Source organism: Pongo abelii, chromosome 4 (assembly GCF_028885655.2).
Source record: "Pongo abelii isolate AG06213 chromosome 4, NHGRI_mPonAbe1-v2.0_pri, whole genome shotgun sequence".
Taxonomy (NCBI): domain Eukaryota; kingdom Metazoa; phylum Chordata; class Mammalia; order Primates; family Hominidae; genus Pongo; species Pongo abelii.
Window position 1 is genome coordinate 102,284,355 of NC_071989.2, and position 22,618 is coordinate 102,306,972.

The 22,618-nt window shown below is 39.6% G+C and overlaps 1 protein-coding gene across 14 annotated transcripts in view; it reads right to left on the reverse strand.

Annotated features, from left to right (window-relative positions):
- Positions 1-22,618, reverse strand: part of KIAA0825 (KIAA0825 ortholog) — a 472,583-nt gene that overhangs the window by 384,850 nt on the left and 65,115 nt on the right. For 12 of the 14 annotated variants that reach the window (XR_010140095.1, XR_010140096.1, XR_010140094.1 and 9 more), the window contains one exon: positions 6,684-6,815. Coding sequence is in view for 9 of the 14 variants with exons in the window: in XM_009240908.4 (XP_009239183.3) it covers positions 6,684-6,814 (131 nt within the window). In the remaining 5 variants the exon portion in view is untranslated. Of the gene's footprint in view, positions 1-1,112; positions 1,170-6,683; positions 6,816-22,618 lie in introns of those variants that run through there. The other 2 variants (XM_054556450.2, XM_054556448.2) reach the window with 1 other exon arrangement.

A 22,618-nucleotide genomic window follows, 5' to 3' on the forward strand; every position in this document is an offset into this window, starting at 1 on the left:
TACTTTTAAATTCCCATTTATTTCTTTATGAATGAGACAGAGTTTCATTATGTTGTCCAGGCTGGATTTGAACTCTTGGGCTCAAGCAATCCTCTGGCCTCAGCCTCCCAAGTAGCTAGGACTACAGGCATGTGCCACCATGCCTGGCTTAAAGAAAAGTTCTTAAAGTAGAAAATAAAGGCAACAGCTTCCAGCCCCTTCCCATCCCAGCTCCTATTCCAGTTCCCATGAAAGGATATTCCTAGTCATGGCATTCTAGAATTTGGATTGTGATTAGCAATGGCTGTGGTGTTAGTGACCATTTTTAGACAAGGTGTTGACTCAGCTGAGGCTGTGACAAGGGTCTTTTCCAGGGAAAGTTGACAGGCTTGGATTCAATCTCCAGGCACCATCCAACAAGAAAGATGAGCCGGCCACAGCAGTCATATCTGTTACCATGGCTCCAGTCCTCTTATAGTGTTCCCTCCCCTGTTCCTGCTTTCAGAGCTGGGCCAGGTCTTCACCAGGCACCTCAGATTGTTACATCAAGGGTGGAGGCTTACTTCCCACTGGCCCATTAACTAAGATCCTCTCTGGGAAACAGTGGTCCAACTATTATTGGCTCAATCTCTTTATGAAGTCTGGATTTTCAGTATCATACTATTCAACTTTTGTTATAACAATTTATAAACAGGCAGACATGTGCTTCCCTTTCTTTATTTGCCATGGAAAGATAATACAATAATATCATTCAGGAATATCCCCAAACAACAATTCTCTATTGTCTTATGCTTATTTGGCCACGAGTAGGTGAAGCTAACACATTTAAAAATAAAAGCTATACTGTACTTAAAAAAAACTCAAACACTTGAAATGTCCACAATACTTGAAAGAGTCTTGTAACAATCATCCAACGGAGCTACTGACTCCACATTTTACCCTATTCATCTCAGCCTCCTAAAGCAGAGGTCTACAGGAAACACTGAGGACACACTACGAACGATGATGGAGAAAGGAGTAAGGATCACCATAGACAATCAAAATAATAGAATTAATAATGACAGAAAATAATGATGAAAAAATGGTTCAATAGGCCACCATGAGAGAGAGTGGCTTGTCTTTTTCCCACTTACCACCACCTCTACCTGCAAGCATCACTGGACTTCATGCTGAGAGCTTCAGTGGGAGAACTGGAAAAGTTTAAAAAGTAGGAAATATGAATGGGGCCAGAAAAAGTTTAGGCTACTGAGCTGCTGAAGCCCAGGATGCTGTCTGCCCAGGATGCATTCTTAATTCTGGAGAGAACAAGAGTGCTGGAAAGGCCCAGTCAGAGTTGGAAAGTGGGTTAAGGTTTTACTCTGAGTTCAACAGTAGTTGGGGGAATTAGCCCTTTTCAGGTTTCTTCCTATGTGGCCTGGTCTTGCTCAGTAGGAGGGGAGAAGAGGTAGGGATTCTTTGAGATGTAGTATATAATGAAGAAACCCAAAACTGAAGTGCAAACACAGGAAGTTACAAAAACGATTGCAAACATTAATTTGCATCTTCTTCTTATTAAATAAGTGCCACAATACTGCCAGAAATAATAATGCACAGTAAAACCTTTGAAATGACTAATTTTCATTTTGTAGAATTTGCTCTGGCTATAAAATATATTAATATTTGTGTGTGTGTGTGAGTCAGCCATCATATGGAAAACGAGAGCAAATTTTTAATATGGAAGCTCAAAAAATTTAAGCATTATATAAAAAATAAGTGTAATCTATGGAATATGTACCATCTCATTAATAGGCATGGTTAAATGTCTCCCCTCTCCCTGCATTTTCTAGGTGAAGTCAAATAGTATTATTGCTGGTAGCAATTCTTATTTTTGAGACAGGGTCTCACGTTGTTGCCCAGGCTGTAGCGCAGCGGTGCAATCAGAGCTCACTGCAGCCTCCACCTCCCAGGCTCAAGCGATCCTTCCACCTCAGCACCCCAAGTAGCTAAACCCATAGGGGTGAGCCACTACACCAGCTAATTTTTGTTTTTGTTTTTTGTAGAGACAGTGTTTCGCCATGTTGCCCAGGCTGGTCTCAAATTCCCAAGCTCAAAAGATCTGCACACCACAAGCAGCCTCTCAAAGTGCTCGGATTATAGGCATGAGCCCCCACCCAAGCTGGTAGCACTTCTTGCTCCTTCCTTCCTCCCTTCCTCCATTTCCTCTCTCCCTCTTTCCTTTTCTTTCCTTTCCTCATTTCCCTTTCCCTTTCCTCCCTTCCTTTCCAGACAGCCCTGTTGCCTAAGCTGGAGTACAACAGCGTGTGCAGCCTCAAATTCCTGGGCTCAAGCAGTCCTCCCACCTCAGCCTCCCAAGTAGCTAGGACCACAGGTGAGCAACCAACCAAGCCTGGGCTAATTTTTTTTTTTTTTTTTTCAGTAGAGATGGGGTATTGCTATGTTGCCCAGGCTAGTTTTAAAACTCCTGCCCTCAAGTGATCTTCCTGCCTTGGCCTCCCCAAGTATTGAGATTACATCTTTCTTTAGATTAAAAAAAAAAAAAAAAAGTAGTCCAGCTGCATTGGTACCAGCAAAACTTACTTCCTAAGCTACACACAGAGGTTGTCTATAATTAGAAAATGAAAATTGTTAAGATACAATTATATTTATCCAACTGAACATTAAGGGGGAAAAATCATTCTGTGTCTTTTTTTTTTTTTTTTTTTTTTTGAGACGGAGTCTTGCTCTGTCGCCCCAGGCTGGAGTGCAGTGCCGCGATCTCGGCTAACTGCAAGCTCCGCCTCCTGGGTTCACGCCATTCTCCTGCCTCAGCCTCCCGAGTAGCTGGGACTACAGGTGCCCGCCACCACGCCTGGCTAATTTTTTGTATTTTTAGTAGAGGCGGGGTTTCACCGTGTTAGCCAGGATGGTCTCCATCTCCTCACCTCGTGATCCGCCCGCCTTGGCCTCCCAAAGTGCTGGGATTACAGGCATGAGCCACCGTGCCCAGCCTTTTATTTTTTGAGACTGAATCTCGCTCTGTTGCCGAGGCTGGAGTGCAGTGGTGTGATCTTGGCGCACTGCAACCTCTGCCTCCTGGGTTCAAGCGATTCTCCTGCTTCAGCCTCCTGAGTAGCTGGGATTACAGCTGTGCACCACCACGCCCGGCTAATTTTTGTATTCTTAGTAGAGACAGGGTTTCACCATATTGGTCAGGCTGGTCTCAAACTCCTGACTTTGTGATCCGCCCGCCTCGGCCTCCCAAAGTGCTGGGATTACAGGCATGAGCCACCACGTCCAGCCTATGCTGTGTCATATTGTGAGCCCAGAAGAACTTCTGTACTTCAATGTCTTGTTAAACTAATAAGTACCACTCATTTCATTAGTGCTATATGCAGTTTTCAGTTAGGGAACTAATGATACGAAGGTACAACATTCATAATGTTTCTCTTTGGCATGTTATTTACCTCTTGTTACCTATTTTGATATGTGTTTGAATAAATGATTCATCATCACTAATTTCTGCTGTCAGACCTACTAGTCACCCAGGTCTGACTTGAATGGAAACAAGAATGTAAAAGTGAAGTGGTCTGAGAATGACAGCCTCTCCTGAGGGTCAGGTGAAGGTTCAGTGACCTTTGGGCACACTGGTCCATTCTAGTGAATCACTGCTTTGGGGAGGCAATAGAACCTGTGGCTCATAAAACCTGATGATATTAAGAAGAGAGAAGGAATTCACAAATAGATGTCAGGGTCACTGCTACTTTAAAAATTCAAGTATAAGGAAAAAATATCATATTTTAAAATGAATTATTAATGTTGTTTTTTTCTTTTAAAACTATGGAGGAAAACCTATACCATACAGATGTTCATTACTTATTCAATGTGCACTACTGGGAGATAAATAGAAACTGTTAGAATACAAAAATGCCAAGGGTAATTCAACTACTGCAGTGTAAGTGTGGCATAACTGATTCGTCATGACATACAATTTTCTAAAAGCTATTCTGTTAGAAGGCAATAAATGAGTGCATAAATGATTTATACTCTTCTGAACCACAGTTATTATTCAGTATTTTATTTTTAAAAATATATATACCCTATACTATTATGTTTATTCTCTGGAGTATAATAAAAACATAATTGAATTTGATGAAAAATAGACTTGATTCTAAATGTAGCATACAGCACATACAGCTACTTCCTTATTTGGTCCCTTGTGAAGATCAATGGTCACTTGAGGTGGTTCTGCTCTAGGTTCGTTTTAATATATGGGCAATAAAATATTTTTAATTTAAAAATTATATCCTATGTTCCATATTGTATTTTCTTTTTAACACTAACATCCAAGTTTTTACCTAATAACTATATTTTAATGCAAAATACAATGTTTTAATCACCGTTTTACTTTTAAATATGATTTCTTTTTGACTAGGTTTGCAAAAAATTAAGTATGAATGGTTCATAAATAAAAATAAGCAATCCAGAACAAAAGCATCAGAGTTCAGTGACTTGTTTTATTCTGATGGAGCCTAAATGCCATTGTGAAGGAAATGGTTTACCTTTTTAAAAATATTTCAATTTTTAAAATTATAACCATCTCTGAAATTTAGGTAAATGTCTTGTTAATCTATTTAAGTAAATACTATTTTCATTTGTAAGTTCCTTTGTGTTAGAAACCGTGTCATAAAATACATAAATATATAACATGAAAGTTATATAACTACATAATTACCCTAAAGTTTAGTTATTTTATATTTATATGAAACATCAACTATACACTTTCAGTTTGGTTAAGTCTATCTCTAAAATACATATATAATGTGTATATGTATAGGTATAGTATAAAGGGCAAATACAAATTAAAAATAAGAAGTTTAATTTTCCCTTTTGAAAATAAGGGAAAAGATTTCCCTCCTCTCCTTTTTCCTTAGAGCATTTACCTTAGAAAGCTTGTAATCATAGGCCAAGCATGGTGGCTCATGCCTATAATCCCAGCACTTTGGGAGGCTGAGGCGGGTGGATCACCTGAGGTCAGGAGTTCGAGACTAGCCTGGCCAACGTCGTGAAACCCTGTCTGCACTAAAAATACAAAAATTAGCTGTGTGTGGCGGCGGGCACCTGTAATCCCAGCTACTTGAGAGGCTGAGGCACAAGAATCGCTTGAACCAGGCAGGCGGAGGTTGCAGTGAGCCGAAATTGTGCCATTGCACTCCAGCCTGGGTGACTCAAAAAAAAAAAAAAAAAAAAAAGCCTGTAATCATAAGTACTTTTTCATCTTTTGCCATGTATCTATTCCTTGGAAGACTAGATATGCCTTTTGTCAGCAGTCCTTTTGTCAGCTTTGTGACCCAAGAATGTCCTTCTCAAGAACCTGGGAGCTATCTTCTTGAAATGCAAGCATCAAGGGAGACAGCTCCCCAATCTCCCAGTTCCTGTGGGAGAGTAAGAGCCTAACTTCAGTGGTTGCCTGTTCCAATTTGCAAAACTATCTCCTGTCATAAAGATACAAAAAAGTTGCTTTCTCCTCAGGATAAAGCCAATTAGCTAACACAGGTGGTTTCCCCAATTACCATGGTAAAAAGTTAGGATGAACTATGTGTGACAAAATGTGCTATCCAGTCTTCCTACCTGAGGACTAGTGATTGTTTATCTTGATAACATGTAATGTAATGGGCTGTATCTGCTTCAGTATTTAAAGGGGTGGGATTCCCTTCCATTTTTGCAAGCTCTTAGCCAACTGCCTGAAATGCACATCATATTCTGGTTTTTAATGCTTATTCAATAATAAAAGTGTTTCTTTTTCCTTTCTCTACTACCTTCATGGAGAGGATTTCTGGGATGGGAGAAGATTTTGTTTTTAAGTATAATTCTCCAACAATATGCTATCTTTTCAATTTACTTATGCCCATTGTTATAATAAAGAACTAACTATTCTCATGTAAAGCAGAAGGAAAAATATCATAGGAACATTTCACCTACTTGGTTCAGTTTCTTTGGAAATTCAATGTAACTATATCTTAAATTTTAAAAAAAGAAATGCTATGTATCATTACATAATAGAAATTTTTACTGTGGTTTGCACATTTGTAACCCACATTAGGTAAATTAGAACCTTTGATCAAAAGGATGCAAATAAGTAACTGTCTGATTATAGGGTCCACAACTACATATGAAAACAGAGTCCTTTCTACCAAAGAACACGTATTAATGAGAAACCACTGAGCTGTCACTGTTTCCCCCAGTATTTGGTAAAATGACTTTTTGGGATAGGTGATGACTAATCTAGTATAACAACTCTCTATAAAGTCTCTAGCCTCCTACTTAAGTGAGAAAGAATCTTAAAATGACCAATATTATGCAAAAATAATTTATTTTAATGTTCTGTTTTTAGTAACTCAAGCAATCAGGGCCTTACCCTCTAACCATATTGGTGAAAATCCAGAACATCAACATTGACAAGCTCTAAGAAAACATTAGTGCCAATTCAATAAACTTTAATTGCCTATTTCAAGATAGTGCTTCTATTTTCTAGTCTTAAAAATACTACTCAGACAAAGACAATCATGTAAACTTTAAGTGAGAGGGGGGTCTAATCAATATTTTGGGGGAAAGTTAATGATAATTAAAACCTAAAATTATCTAAGAGCAGGATACAAATAGACCAGGTAAATTTCATATAAGTGAAATGTGAAAACAACTTGTTTTAAATAATTAACAATATTTACCTTGCAGCATTTTGTTCAATCTTTTCATCAATGTCACTGAAGATCTGCTCAAACTCCAAGTCTCCAGGAAATGAGTTTAACAAACAATGTAGGTCAAAAGAATTATGAGAATATTCATCATCCCAATCCATTCTGAGGAGTAAGAATAAATAATAAAACATGTCAGTTCCCCCACAATGGCCGGGGATAGGGGTGAGCAGAAATTCACCTCAAGTTGTGATACTAAACCAAAAATAATAATTCCCATTTACAGGCACCATGAAATATAGCAGTTGGAGAACTAGGGTATTATAAAGCTAGGTAGAATGCTTCGTTATTTAAATTTCATGAGGTGTGACCTAATTTTCGCACTTCTGTATTGTTTGAAAGCTGAGGGCCAGGCACGGTGGCTCACGCCTGTAATCCCAGCACTTTGGGAGGCCGAGGCGGGTGGATCACGAGGTCAGGAGATCCAGACCATCCTGGCTAACATGGTGAAACCCCATCTCTACTAAATGTACAAAAAATTAGCCGGGCGTGATGGCAGGTGCCTGTGGTCCCAGCTACTTGGGAGGCTGAGGCAGGAGAATAGTGTGAACCCAGGAGACGGAGCTTGCAGCGAGCCGAGATCGCGCCACTGCACTCCAGCCTGGGCGAGAGAGCGAGACTCCGTCTCAAAAAAAAAAAAAAAAAAAGGAAGCTGAACAAAACAGCAGCCCTCAGAGAGTACTTAAGCATCGTGCAGCTTCTCACTATAGCCAAGAACTGTACTGGAAGTGACAGAGCCCACAGACCACTGTGAACAAGGGTGGGTGCAGCAAAAATTCAATACCTTCCCTCAACCCTTGTCAATATACTCACCCGGAAATTGTGGCCTTAGACTTTTTGAAGCTTCACCCCACTGGGTCTATTTATAGTGAAGGATGCAAAACTGTCCTTGAGTTCCTCTAGCACCCCTTGACAACCTCAGTATGGATACCTAACTAAAAACTGAATGATATGATACTCCTTCTTGAGGCACATGCATTTCCCCACCATCAAAGCTTTAATCATTCATTCTCTCTATATACTGAATATTTGATAGGTTATATGCACTGCTGTAGAGGCTGGGATATAGCTGCAATAAATTAAATTCCCTGCCCTCATGGAGTTTTTATTCTAGTGGGGAAGACAGATTTTTTACAACACATAAACAGATATATTTAATCAAAAATCACATGGTGAGAAGTGCTATAAGAACAAGTAAAGCATGGCAATGGGCTAGATTAAGAGTGATGGAGCAAGGACAGAGTGTGAGCTATTTTATTTAGGAATATCAGGGAAGGTCTCTGAGGAGGTGACACTTGAGTAGAAGAAATAAGTGCAGAAGCTATGGGGAAAGAAGTAAGTGGGAAAGACAAACTAGCTTGTTGATTGCTTTGGCCAAGAAATGACTCTTACCACATCTGCTTAAATGTGGTTAAGAGCTCTCTAGTGAGAGCTAGTCACGTGACCCTACCTGGCTGAGAAGGTGTCTGGGAAATGCTGCCACTGGCTGGGCATTTGATTCCAGGAAAGCTGTATGCCATGAATGGAGATCACTAACCTTTGGTAGACAGCTAGCCTTTCTGCCACTACCATTCATTTGGTTAAACTTGATTCTCCACTTTCATGCTATTGATTTGCCTCAAATGTCTAAATGATCCATGGTAATCCATTCTTATTTATTGACAAAGGACTAGGTTGATAGATACTGGTAGCTAGCAAGGATTTTCTCTACTGTTAAGAGGTTGTTTTATCCAAAAGGTCTCTATAACGCCAGAGCAGGAACGTTGATTCAGACACTACATGAGTGAACGCTGTGTATCTATCAGTGGGTATCTCCTTAGGATTTGTGAACAGAAGCAAGCACATATCTGATGATTTGCACAAGTGACCAACCAAGAGTACATTACAGCTACAGTGGAATTGCCAGAGGTGTGTGAACAAGAGCAACTCCATCTTGAATAGGAGCTGGGTAAAATAAGGCTGAGACCTACTGGACTTCATTCCCAGATGGTTAAGGCATTCCAAGTCACAGGATGAGATAGGAGGTCAGCACAAAGTACAGATCATAAAGATCTTGCTGATAAAACAGCTTGCAGTAAAGAAGCCAGCCAAAACCCATTAAATCAAGATGGCCATGATAGTATAACCTCAGTTGTCCTCACTGCTACACTCCCACTAGCGCCATGACAGTTTACAAATGCCATGGCAACATCAGGAAGTTACCCTATATGGCCTAGAAAGGGGAGGCATGAATAATCCACCCCTTGTTTGGCATATCATCAAGAAATAACCATAAAAATGGGCAACCAGCAGCCCATGGGGCTGCTCTGTCTATGGAGTAACCATCTCTTATTCCTCTACTCTCTTAATAAACTTGCTTTTACTTTACTCTATGGGTACCCTGAATTCTTTCTTGCACAAGATCCAAGAACACTCTCTTGGGGTCTGGATCAGGACTCCTTTCCTCTAGCATCTTTCTGGTGACCACAGAATGGACTATAATAAGGAAACCCCAACCCAAAGGCTAACTTTGGGCAAGTGGTGGGGCCTGGTAACATCTTTCTGGCAAACCCCAAAGGGATGATACTGAAGAAACCCCCCAATCCAAAGGAAATGGACCACAGCACTGATCAGCCAACTTTGGGTAAGTGGTGGGGTACCCAGATAAATATTGGGATTGGGTTAGAGGCTCAACTTAGGGGGGTCAGAGTCTCTCCTAAGACACTGGGTTAGAGTCCCCTCTTAATAAAAGGCAAGGATGCTTGGCCAACCTTGGGTTAGAGACCCAACTTAGGAGGGTTAGGGTTCCTTATAAGATTTAGAGGGTTAGAGGCCCCTCTCGGTAAAGTCCCTTTGGGCTAAGAATGGGTTTGGCATTACGGGATGTGAACTGCTATTCTCTTTGGATTAATCTGCCTTGCACTCTTTGCTGATGGCTATGGGTGACAGGATTAGGCATGTACAGGATCATAGGACATGGGGAGCTTTTTCCTCCCCAAAAAGGGAAAAACTTGAGAGCCGACGGAACTTCTGGAAAAGATCCCTTTGCGACCAACAAGTGGCCACCTGAACTTTTGAACAATGGGTAGGTCTTTCTCTGGTCTCCCTGAACTCTTCGCCTTCCCCACCCCGCCTGAGGCCATGCTTTCCTTTTTCTCTCTGTGCAAACCGGTTGAATGAATGGTAGAAATCAGTGTTTATCTCCTACAAAGTTTCGATTAATGGGAAAAAGAACTTGTGAAGCTAGTCTTAAGCTGTAGTGAATCTGGTGTACTTTGTGGGTCTTTCTGTATTCTTCTGTCATGAACAGGAGTACCTTAGGATAGAATATGGGCTTAGGATACCTGTAAGCTCACTTTTCAAGATGGCCCAGCAAACTGTCAGTTACAAACTTTGGGGCAAGTCCCTGAAAAAAATTGGATAAGGTTTCCCTCTTGTCTTGTATGTCCTTGGGAGCTTGACCTTGTAACCACATAGCAGTACTTTCTCTTGGTCTCTGCCATCACAATGGCGGCCCAGGTTCAGGGTCCAATTCCTGCCTTAGGGAATGAGTCCTCTATCTTCTGTCTGTGTATTTATATGTGTTGTGTGTGTGATGTTTATATGTGAAAGAGCTTTGATTAATTGGCTTAATAATAAGACCTGAAATCAAATATTTTGTCAGAAAAGTAATAAGTGTAATGCCTTTCATTTAGTTCATGTGACTGAAGTAATATTTGGGAAATAAAGACAGTTTTAAACATTATTGGTAAATAAAAATATCTTCAAAAATGTAGACATTGGGTCTAAATTATGTGGGTCAGATATTAAGTTTACTAAATACTTTAAGGTCATAAACTGCTTAACTTTGAAAAATTATTCAATTTGTTTTGGAGCATTAGATTCTAGATAAGGCCTGGGGATATGTGAAATCAACCATGACCCCTAGCTATGCAAAGAAGGTTACGAAGAAAAGAAATTTTACGTAAGAAATGCTCTTGTATGTAAATTTTTATCCTAAAGTAAAATAACTGGTTGTTTAAAAAGAGAGATGTTTAGGACAAGTCAGAAAGTCCAAGTACCTCATAGATTGTCTGTGTAAGTTATGAAAGAATTTATGAAAGGGAATTTATGCAAGAAATGTACAATTTAAAGGTGATTAGGCCTCCTAACTGCTTCATAAAATGTCACTATGACTCTTAACTGTACAACCTTTCTGTTTTACAGCTAGGTAAGGCCTAGGACATGTGGAGTTAGATGCTGGAAAGAGTCAGACCTTATCTGCACTTCTGTCTGGGTCCCAGGCTCCACACCTAGTACAAAATTAAAAATCCCATACTTACCAAGGTTTTTACCAAAAGTAAAAGTCGCTAAGAGTTAACACTTAACATGTAATTGAGACTATTAAAAAACAGTCTACACACAAGGCCTGTAAGGAAAGTAGAATATACTTTTGGTAAAAGATTATAAGAAGTCATGGGAATGTGGATTTATTTACTTTTTGGCTAAAGGATTGTTTTAAGTTAGATAAAGTAAGGCTGAAGGTTTAAACAAGTTGTGGAAGTTTTGTGAAAAATTAATCTTGTAAAAATAATTCTGTGTGTGAACATATTGGCTAAAGTTAAAGGGGTATTATTCAGTGTTTCCATACATTGGAATAAAAGCACAACAGGTTTTCCTTAGGGCAAAGACCTGCTTTTAATCTGCTCTTTAACAAAAATTGTAAAGGGTTATAAAAGATTTATGAGAATCTTACCTTATGGTCAAACTGATTAAGATTGAATACATTTGTCTGTAAGGTTTTATTAAGAATTCGGTTTGACACCAATAATACACTAATGCAACAGTGACATTTAGCTTATTTAGTATAAAGTCATACAGGAAGCATTATCAAATGTAAAATGGTGTTTCGTTTTCTTTGGGCTGTATTTGTATAAATATGTTATTGGTATATGTTCCAAAATTATGGGAAACTTATAATTCTAAAATGACTTAGTGTATGTTATTAAATAATTATAATCATTACATAAAATTATTGTATGCTACAAAGGTGGCCAAATTTCTTTGTCAATTATGTTTTTAACTGTGACTGTCCTAAGATGTTTTGTCATCCACAGACAATTGTTGTCTTGTTTTGGTCCTCTTTAGTAGGTGATTTATAATCAACTATACAACTCTAGCAGATGTTCTTGAATGCAGGTTTTCTGATAACTTTGGAGACTGTGACATCAGAATGGAGGAAAAAACTTTCAGGACTCTCATGGAGAGCTGAAATGTTCATGACTATCAAACAGGAGTTAACTGCATTGACTAAACTAATAGAAGTCTAAAATAATCTTTTTAACATTTTGCTTAAAATGTTGCTGATCCTTTGTTTTGTTTTTCAGAATCAAGAGAACTTTTATTTTGAGCTATTTACAGCTTTAAACAATTGAGTGAAGTATACTCCTGTGAACAAAATTTGGGGCATATTTGTTTCTCTCCATGTGATTTCTCCAGAATTTGGAAACTATTTGTGAATGTTCTTAATTTATGGCAATATAGTTATTTGCATAAGTGCAATAAGAATCTGTTTTCGGCCAGGCACAGTGGCTCATGCCCGTAGTCCCAGCACTTTGGGAGTCCGAGGCAGAGGGATCACCTGAGGTCAGGAGTTTGAGACCAGACTGGTCAACATGGTGAAACCCCGTCTCTACTAAAAATACAAAAATTAGCTGAGCATGATGGTGGGTGCCTGTAATCCCAGCTACTCAGGAGACTGAGGCAGGAGAATCACTTGAACCTGGGAGGCAGAGGTTGCACTGAGCCAAGATCGTGTCATTGCACTCCAGCCTGGGTGACGGAGCGAGATTCCCTCTCAAAAAAAAAGAAAAAAAAAAAAAAAAAAAGAATCTGTTTTCATTTTTAACAGGACACAAAGGACACAATAACCAGTTTCTGGTTATTTTACCAAGGTTTTGACTGGAATGGTGTGCATTCCTTTAAGGAATCAAACTTGACTTGTAAAGCCAATAAAAGCCTTTTGGAGAACTGGCCTCATACCTTGTCTACACAGTCTCTGTGTACAGTGTTTCTGTCCTGTGTTAAGCAAAGAATGTCACTTTCTAATAGATCCAGGAGTTCCAAGTTATCTTGGGACCTTAAAAGGAGAGGAATTTACTCAACTCATAGGTATTTGAGGGTACAAGCCCATGACTTGGCTTGGCTTTAAAAAAGTCTTGAGGTCAGGTGTAGTGGCTCATGCCTGTAATCCCAGCATTTTGCAGGGCTGAGACGGGAGGATCTCCTGCAGTTGGGAGTTTGAGACCAGCCTGGCCAACATGGCAAAACCTTGTATCTACTAAAAATACAAAAATTAGCTGAGTGTGGGGCACATGCCTGTAATCCCAGCTACTCAGGAGGCTAAGGCAGGAGAATTGCTTGAGCCCAGGAGGCAGAGGTTGCAGTGAGCTGAGATCATGCCACTGTACTCCAGCCTGGATGACAGAGTGAGACTCTGTCTCAATAAATAAGTAAGTAAATAAAAATAAAAATAAAATAAAAAAGTATTGCGATTCCTCACTGATGCTTGAGAAAATAAAATTTAAAAGTCTTGAGATTCCTTACTGATTCCTACTGACGCTTTCTGACTGAGCTCCTCTCTACCCTGAACACAAGAGACCCTAATAGTTAGGCAAGAATATCATCACCCGTATTCAGCCTGAAGAAGTTATGGAAGATGGATCTTCCTGCCTCTGCAACACTTAGGATTAAGGGCTAAGGGTTAAAATAGCTTTCAGTAGGATTAAGTTTAGGATTAAGGGCTAAAACAACTTACAGTAAAGAAGCCAGCCAAAATCCATCAAAACCAAGATGGCCACAAGAGTGACCCCTGGTCATCCTCACTGCTACACTCCCATCAGCACCATGACAGTTTACAAATGCCACGGCAACATTAGAAGTTACCCTATATGGTCTAGAAAGGGAAGGCATGAATAATCCACCCCTTGTTTAGCATATCATCAAGAAATAACCATAAAAATTGGCAACTAGCAGCCCATGGGGCTGCTCTGTCTATGGAGTAGCCATTCTTTTATTCCTCTACTTTCTTAATACACTTGCTTTCACTTTACTCTATGGACTCACCCTGAATTCCTTCTTGTGCAAGATCCAAGAACCCTCTCTTGGGGTCTGGATAGGGACCTCTTTCCTGTAATGGAATAATTTTATTTTTCTCACTGTGGATTAGTTCTGCTTCTTTGTTCTTTCCCATGCCTTGGTAGAGGCCCGGAAGTAACCTAGAATCTGTTCTGCTTCTCATATTGTGTTCAACACTCATAGCTATATGTGCCAACCACCTAGATTTTCAACTTTGTTGAGAAAACATTTCAAGGAAGCAAATGCTATAGCATAATAAGAGGAAGGGGCTAACCTATTTAGCTGCTCATAAACACTTCTTCAGAGCCTTCCCTCCTTGATGACTACCCTGTAGCCTACTTCATTCTGTTATTTTTGTCTTTGAAGTTGGCATTACTCCAGGGAATGGCTCTTACTACCATAGCAACTTCCTCTTTTGCATGTTGTAGAGTGTTGTTTCCATGCCTCCAGTTTCTTCATTGGTCTGAGCCTCTTTACTTTCTATCTTCCAGAAATATCCCAAAGGCACCTCAAATTTCTTTCAGGTTTGCTTTACTACATGTCTTTACTGACATTTCAATAGGATTTCAGGAGGGAAGAAAAGTAAATATATGTGCTTAGTCCTCTATCTTCAGAATTTTCTACCTTTTAATGTCTCATACTAAGGCAAATATGCAAAAAATTATGAGACTTTTGAACATCTGAAATTGATGTACAGAGTGTCAGGAAGGCAGAGCAAGAAGGCTGAATAGAAGATGTTACCAAGGGTTCTCCATGCAGGAACACCAAATTTTAACAACTAAGTACACACAAAAAGTGTTATAAGAGCCAAAAATCAGGTAAAGTTAACATGGTTTTAACTTCCTATCACTGAAAGAGGCACCGAGAGAATAGAAAACACATTGCTGACGTCACCCTCCCTCATCCCTTGGCAGCAACCACATAGTGTGGAAAGACAATCTATGCACTTAGGAGAGGGAGAGCACAGTGACTGGGATGGGGGTGGGCGGGCTGGCATTGAACTCAGTGCTGCCCTGTCACAGTGGAGAGCAAAGCTGTGCTGGGCTCAGCTGGCACCCACCCATGGAGGGAATATTTGAACCAGCCATGGCCAGAAGGGAATCTCCCATCCCAGCGATCAGAACTTGAGTTCCTCTGCAATCTTCACCACCACAGGCTGTGGTGCTCTGGGGTCATAAACTTGAAAGGGAGTCTAGGATACAAGGATGGCTATTTCTAGGCACACCCTTGGGTTGCGCTGGGCTTAGAATCAGTGGACTAAAGCAGTATATGACCTAGGGAGACACCAGCTGGGGCAGCTAAGGGAGTGCTTGTGTCACCCCTCCCCCAACCCCAGGCAGCACAGCTCACAGCTGCAAAAGATACTCGTTCCTTCTGATTGAGGAGAGCAGAGTGAAGAGTAAAGAGGACTTTGTCTTGCATCTTGGATACTAGCTCAGCAACAAAAGTACAGGGTACCAGGCAGACTTGTGAGGTCCCTATTCCAGGCCCTCGTTCCTAGATGACATTTCTAGACAAATCCTGGGCCAGAAAGAAACCAGCTGCCTTGATGAGAAGGACCCAGTCCTGTCAGGATTCATCGCCTGCTGACTAGAGAGCTCTTGATTCCTGGATAACTAACAACGCTATCCAGGTAGTATACTGTGGGCCTCAGGTGAGATTCTTAGATATGTTGACTTTAGGTGAAACCTTGCATATTCCCAGCTGTGATGACTATGGTGAAAGACTCCTTCTGCTTGAGAAAAACAGGGGGAAAAGTAAAAGGGTCTTAGTCTTGCTCTTTAGGTACGAGCTCAGCCACAGTGGGGTAGAGCACTAAGTGGGCTCTTGAGGTCCCCAAGTCCAGGCCTAGGCTCTTGGATGGCATTTCTGGCCCTGCCCTGGGCCAGATGGGAGTCCACTATCCTGAAGGGTGAGTCTCATGCCTGGCAACATTCATGACAAGCTGACTGACTGAAGAGCCCTTGGGCCCTATGGGAACATTGGCTGTAGCCTGGCAATACTCCATTTGGGCCTGTGGTGATGGTGGCCACAGAGTGAGGCTCCTCTGCCTGTGGAAAGGGGAAGGAACAGTGGGAAGGACTTTGTCTTGTGGTTTGAGGGCCAGCTTAGCCACAGTAGAACAGAACACCAGATAGATTTCTAAGGGTTTTGACTCCAATCCCTGGCTCCAAGACAGTAGCTATGAACCCACCTACAGCGTGGGGGAACTTACTGCCCTGAAGGGAGGGTACAAACCTGGCTGGCTTCCCCACCTGTTGTATAGAGATTCCTAGGGCCTTGAGTGAACATAGGTGATAACCAGTTAGTGGTTACAGCAGCCCTTAGGCAAGACCCAGTGCTGTGCTGGCTACAGGTCTGACCCAAGGAAGTTCTAGTGGTGGTGGCCACAGGGGTGCTTATATTACCCCACCCCCAGCTCCAGGTGGCTCAGCACAGAGACAGAGACAGAGAGAGACTCAGATTGTTTAGGAGAAAGTAAGGGAGGAGAACATGAGTCTCTGTTTGATAATCTAGTGAATTCTTCTGGATCATATCAAAGATTACCAAGGTGGTACCTCTATAAGATTGCAAGAACCATAGTGTAACTGGGCATGGGGCCCAAGTCCCTTCAAATACCTGGAAAGCATTCCCAACAAAGACAGGCACAAACAAGCCCAGCCTGTGAAGACTACAATAAATACCTAATTATTCTATGTCCAGGCACAAAAAAAAAAAAAAAAAATCCACAAGCATCAAGACCATCCAGGAAAACATGACCTCACCCAATGAACTAAATAAGGTACCAGAGACCAATCCTAGAGAAAACCCTATATGTGACATTTCAGAGAATTTAAAATAGCTGTGTTGAGGAAAATCAAAGAAATTCAAGATAACACAGAGAAGGAATTCAGAATTTTATCAGATAACTTTAACAAAGAGATTAAAATAAAAAGAATCAAGCAGAAATTCTGGAGTTGAAAAATGTAATTGACATACTGAAGAGAGCATCGGAGTCTCTTAAAAGCAGAATTGACCAAGCAGAAGAAAGAATTAGTGAGCTCAAAGACAGGCTATTTGAAAATACACAGTCAGAGAAGACAAAAGAAAAAAGAATAAAAAATAATGAAGCAGGCCAGAAGATCTAGAAAACAGCCTGAAAAGGGCGAATCTAAGAGTTATTGGCCTTAAAGAGAGAAAGAAAGGGGCAGAAAGTTTATTGAAAGAAATAATTTTAAAAATGGCACCTCAAACTTAGAGAGGTATATCAACATTCAAGTTCAAGAAGGTTATAGAACACCAAGCAGATTTAACCCAAAGAAGACCACCTCAAGGCATTTAATAATCAAACTCCCAAAAGTCATAGATTAAAAAAAAAAGAATCCTGCTGGGCGCAGTAGCTCATGCCTGTAATCCCAGCATTTTGGGAGGCCAAGGAGGGTGGATCGCCAGGTCAGGGGTTCAAGACCAGCCTGGCCAACATGGTGAAACCCCGTCTCTACTAAAGATACAAAAAATTGGCCGGGCATGGTGGCACGAGCCTGTAATCCCAGCTACCCAGGAGGCTGAGGCAGGAGAATCACTTGAACCCGGGAGGTGGAGGTTGCAGTGAGCCAAGATTGTGCCAGTGCACTCCAGCCTGCGCGACACGGCGAGACTCCGTTTCAAAAAAAAAAAAAAGAAGAATCCTAAAAGCAGCAATAGAAAATAAACAAATAACATACAATGGAGCTCCAGTATGTCTGGCAGCAGACTTTGAAACCTTACAAGCCAGGAGAGAGTGGCAGGATATACCTAATGTACTGAAGGAAAAAAAAAACAAAAAACAAAACTTTTACCCTATAATAGTATATCCTGCAAAAATATCCTTCAAGCATGAGGAAAAAATGAAGATTTTTCCAGACAAAAGCTGACAGAGTTCATCAACTAAAGACCTGTCCTACAAAAAATGATAAAGGGAGTTCTTCAAACTAAATGAAAAAGGTGTTAATGAGCAAGAAGAAATCATCTGAAGACACAAAACTCACTGGTAATTGTAAGAACAAAGAAAACACAGAATATTATAACAATGTAATTGTGGTATGTAAACTATTCATATCTTAAATAGAAAGACTAAATGATGAATGAATTGAATAATAATTAAAACAACTTTTCAAGATGTAGACAGTACAATAAGACATAAGGAGAACCAACAAGAAGTTAAAAAGCTGATGAACTAAGTGTTTACTAGTTTTCTTTTTGCTTGCTTATTTATGCAATCAGTGTTTAGTTGTCATTAGTCTAAACTAACGGGTTATACGATAGTATGTGCAAACCTCACAGTAATCTCAAATCTAAAAAACATACAGTGGATACACAAAAAATAAATGCTAGAAATTAAATCAGATCCCCATAGAAAATCACCTTAACTAAAACCAAGACAGGAAGGAAGGAAAGAAGGAAGAGATAACCACAAAACAACCAGAAAACAAATAATAAAATGGCAAGAGTAAGTCCTTACTTATCAATAATAGGACTGAAAGTAAATGGACTAAACTCTCCAATCAAAAGACATAGAGTGGCTGAATGGATAAAAAACCAAGACCCAGTGGTGTCCTGCCTACAAGAAATACATTTCATCTATAAAGATACACAAAGACTGAAAACCGAGAGATGGAGAAAGATATTCCATGCCAATGGAAACAAACAAACAAACAAAAGGCAGCAGTAGCTATACTTGTATCAGACAGGATAGATTTCAAGACAAAAACTGTAAGAAGAGACAAAGAAGGTCATTATATTATGATAAAGGGGTCAATTCACCAAGATGACACACCAATTATAAATATATATGCACCCAACACTGGAGCATCCAGATGTTATAATAAGCAAATATTTTTAGAGCTAAAGAGAGAGATAGACCTCAATACAATAATAGCTGGAGACTTCAACACCCTACTTTCAGCATAGGACAGATCTTCCAAAGAGAAAATCAGCAAAGAAACACTGAACTTAATCTGCACTATAGAACAAATGGTCCTAATAGATATTTATAGAATTCCTTCATCCAATGGCTGAAGAATACATTTTTTCAGTGTATTTTGCTCCTCAGCACATAGATCATTCTTAAGGAAAGACCATACGGTAGGTCACAAAACAAGGCTTAAAAGATTCAAAAAAATGAAATAATATCAAGCATCTTCCCTGACCACAATGGAATAAAACTAGAAATTAATAATAAGAGGAATTTTGAAACTGTACACACACGGATATTAAATAATATGCTCCTGAATGACCAGTGGGTCAATGAAGAAATTATGAAGCAAATTAAAAAATTTCTTGAAACAAATGATGATGGAAACACAACATACCAAATTCTATGGGAGCTGGCGCGGTGGCTCACGCCTGTAATCCCAGCATTTTGAGAGGCTGAGGCAGGCAGATGCCCTGAGGTCAGGAGCTCAAGACCAGCCTGGCCAACATGGTAAAACCCCATCTCTACTAAAAAATACAAAAATTAGCTGGATGTGGTGGCGGGCGCCTGCAATCCCAGCTACTTGGGAGGCAGAGGCAGGAGAATTGCTTGAACCCAGGAGGCAGAGGTTGCAGTGAGCCGAGATCGAGCCACTGCACTTCAGCCAGCCTGGGCCACAGAGTGAGACTCCGTCTCAAAAAACAAAAACAAAAACAAAGAAACAAAACTATGGAATATAACGAAAGCAGTACGAAGAGGGAAATTCATAGCTTTAAGTGCTTACATCAAAAAGCACAAAAACTTCAAATAAATAACCAAATGATGCATCAAGAACTAGAATAGCAAGAGCAAACTAGACTCAAAATTAGTATAAAAAAAGAAATAATAAACATCAGAGTGGAAATAAATGAAACTGAAACAAAGAAAACAATAGAAAAGATCAATGAAACAAAAAGTTGGCTTTTTGAAAAGATAAAATGGACATCAACAGAGGACTGGATAAAGAGAATGTGGTACATATACACAATGGAGTACCCTTCAGCCATAAAAAAGAACGAGATGCTGTCATTTGCAACAACATGGATGAAACTGGAGGTCATTATGTTAAATGAAAAAAGCCAGGCACAGAAAGACAAACATCACATGTGCTCACTTACCTGTGGAAGCTAAAAATTAAAACTCTGGTCCTGCACAGCAGGGAAACCAATCTGTGCTACCTGCATTTCTAGCCAGAGAAACAATTTGGTGGACTTCCCCAGGGTGAACTCACCTTTATACTGGCCAAACTACTGCACACCTTCATCCAACCTGGAAAGGCCCCCACACTGAACATAGATTACACTGCTGTGTGAACCTATAACCAAAGTCAAAGCACCCCACCCAACTGACACCGCAAGACCCATCTATAGGAATAAATCTTTCTCTATGAAAGCTACTCCATTAAACTGGAAGAGGCAACTATTACACCAGATGTGAAGAAATCAACATAGGGACATATCAAACATAAAGAAAAGAAACATGACACATTTGAAGAAACACAATAATTCGAGGTAGCTCACGCCTGTAATCCCAGCACTTTGGGAGGCCGAGGTAGGCGGATCACGAGGTCAGGAGACCGAGGCCACCCTGGCTAACACGGTGAAACCCCGTCTCAACTAAAAATACAAAAAATTAGCCAGGCGTGGTGGTGGGTGCCTGTAGTCCCAGCTACTCGGGAGGCTGAGGCAGGAGAATGGCGTTAGCCCGGGAGGTGGAGATTGCAGTGAGCCCAGATCGCGCCACTGCACTCCAGCCTGGGCGACAGAGCGAGACTCTGTGTCAAAAAAAAAAAAAAAAAAGAAACACAGTAATTCTCCAGTAGTAGACACTAATCACAAGGAACTACATAAAATGCCAGAAAAAGTATTCAAAATAATAAAACTCACTCATATATAAGAGAACATACATAATTCAATAAAATCAAGATAATACTTTGTGATTTGAATGAAAAATTCAACAAAGTGATAGATATCATAAATATGAGCCAAATGGAAATCTTAGAGCTGAAGAATTCCAGAAATAAAATTTAAAAAATAACATAAAGCTTTAACAACACACTAGACCAAGCAGAAGAAAGAATACCTGAACTTAAAGACAGGCTTTTGAAATAATACAGGAAGAAAAAAAAAATGCAGAAAGCCTACAGGGTTTATGGGACACCATTAAATGCACTAATTTTCACATTATGGGAGTTCCAGAAGGAAAAGAGAAGGACAAAGGTATACAAACCTTATTTAATAAAATAATAACTGAAAATTTGCCAAGTCCTGGGAGAGACATGAACATCCAGATCCAGGAAGCTCAAATATCCCCAAAAAGTCTCAGTTCAAACAGATCCTCCCTGAGGCATATAGTAGTGAAATTGTCAAAAGTCAAAGACAAATAATAATTCTAAAAACAGCAAGAGAAAAGCATTAAGTCATATTTAATGCAATCTCCCATGGACTAAGAGCAGATTTCTCAGCAGAAATCTTACAAGCCTGGAGAGAATGGGATAATATATTAAAAATATTGAAAGAAAAAAACTGCTGGGCAATAATAATACACCCAGCAAACCTATCCTTCAGAAATGGAGAAATAGTCTTTCCCAGGCAAGCAATAACAAAGGAAACTCATTGACATACTGGCCTTATATTAAATACTTAAGGGAGTCCTACATCTGAATGTGAAAAGATGGTAATGAAAATACACAAAATTATAGAACTCACTGGTAGAAAAGGAGAAAGAAAAAGGAATCAAACTTTATCACTACAGAAAACCACCAAACTGCAAAAATAAATGGAGAGAAATTAAGGGAAAAAATATATACAAATAAACAAGAAAATAATACAATAACAGGAGTAAGTTCTCACTTATCAATAATAACCTTGAATGAAAATGGATTCGATTCCTCAATTAAAAAATATAGAAATGGATCAAAGAACAAGACCCAACTATATACTGCCCACAAAAAAACTACCCTCATCTGTAAAGACACACAGACTGAAAGTGAAGAGATGGAAAAAGATATTCCACACAAAGAGAAACCAAAAGCAAGCAGAAATAGCTATAGTTATATCAGATAAAAATACTTCAAGTCAAAACTCTAAAAAGAGAAAAGGAATGACATTATACAATAATAAAGGGATCAGCTTAGCAAAAGTATATAACAATTCTAAATATATATGCACCCAACATCTGAGTAACCAGATATAAAAGGCAAATATGACATGTAAAGGGAGACACAGACTGCAATGCAATAATAGTTGGGGGCTTCAACATCCCGTTCTCAGCACTGGAAAGATCATCTAGACAGAAAATCAACAAAGAAACATTAGATTTAAATAGACAAAATAGACCTAATAGATATGTACAGAAAATCCCACTAAACAGTTGCAGAATACACCTTTTCATCAGCACATGGAACATTCTTCAGGACTGACCATATGTTAGGACACAAAACAAATCTCAAAATATTTTAATAATTGAAATCTTATCAAGTACCTTTTCTTATCACAATGGAATAAAACTAGAAATCAACAAGAGAAACTTTGGAACGTGTACAAATACATAGAAATTAAACAACATGTTCCTGAATGACCAATGGGTGAAGAAAGATATTTTGAAGAAAATTTAAGTTTCTTGAAACAAATGAAACATGGCAACATGGATGAGTCTGGAGGATACCATGTTAAATGAAATAAGCCAGGAACAGAAAGTTAAACACCGCATACTAACACTTAAATACGATAGCTAAAAAAGCTGATTTCATAGAAGTGAAGAGTAGAACAGAGGTTAGTAGAAGCTGAGAAAGGTAAGGGGTAAAGAAAGGAAGTGATTTGTTAAAGGATACAAAATTACA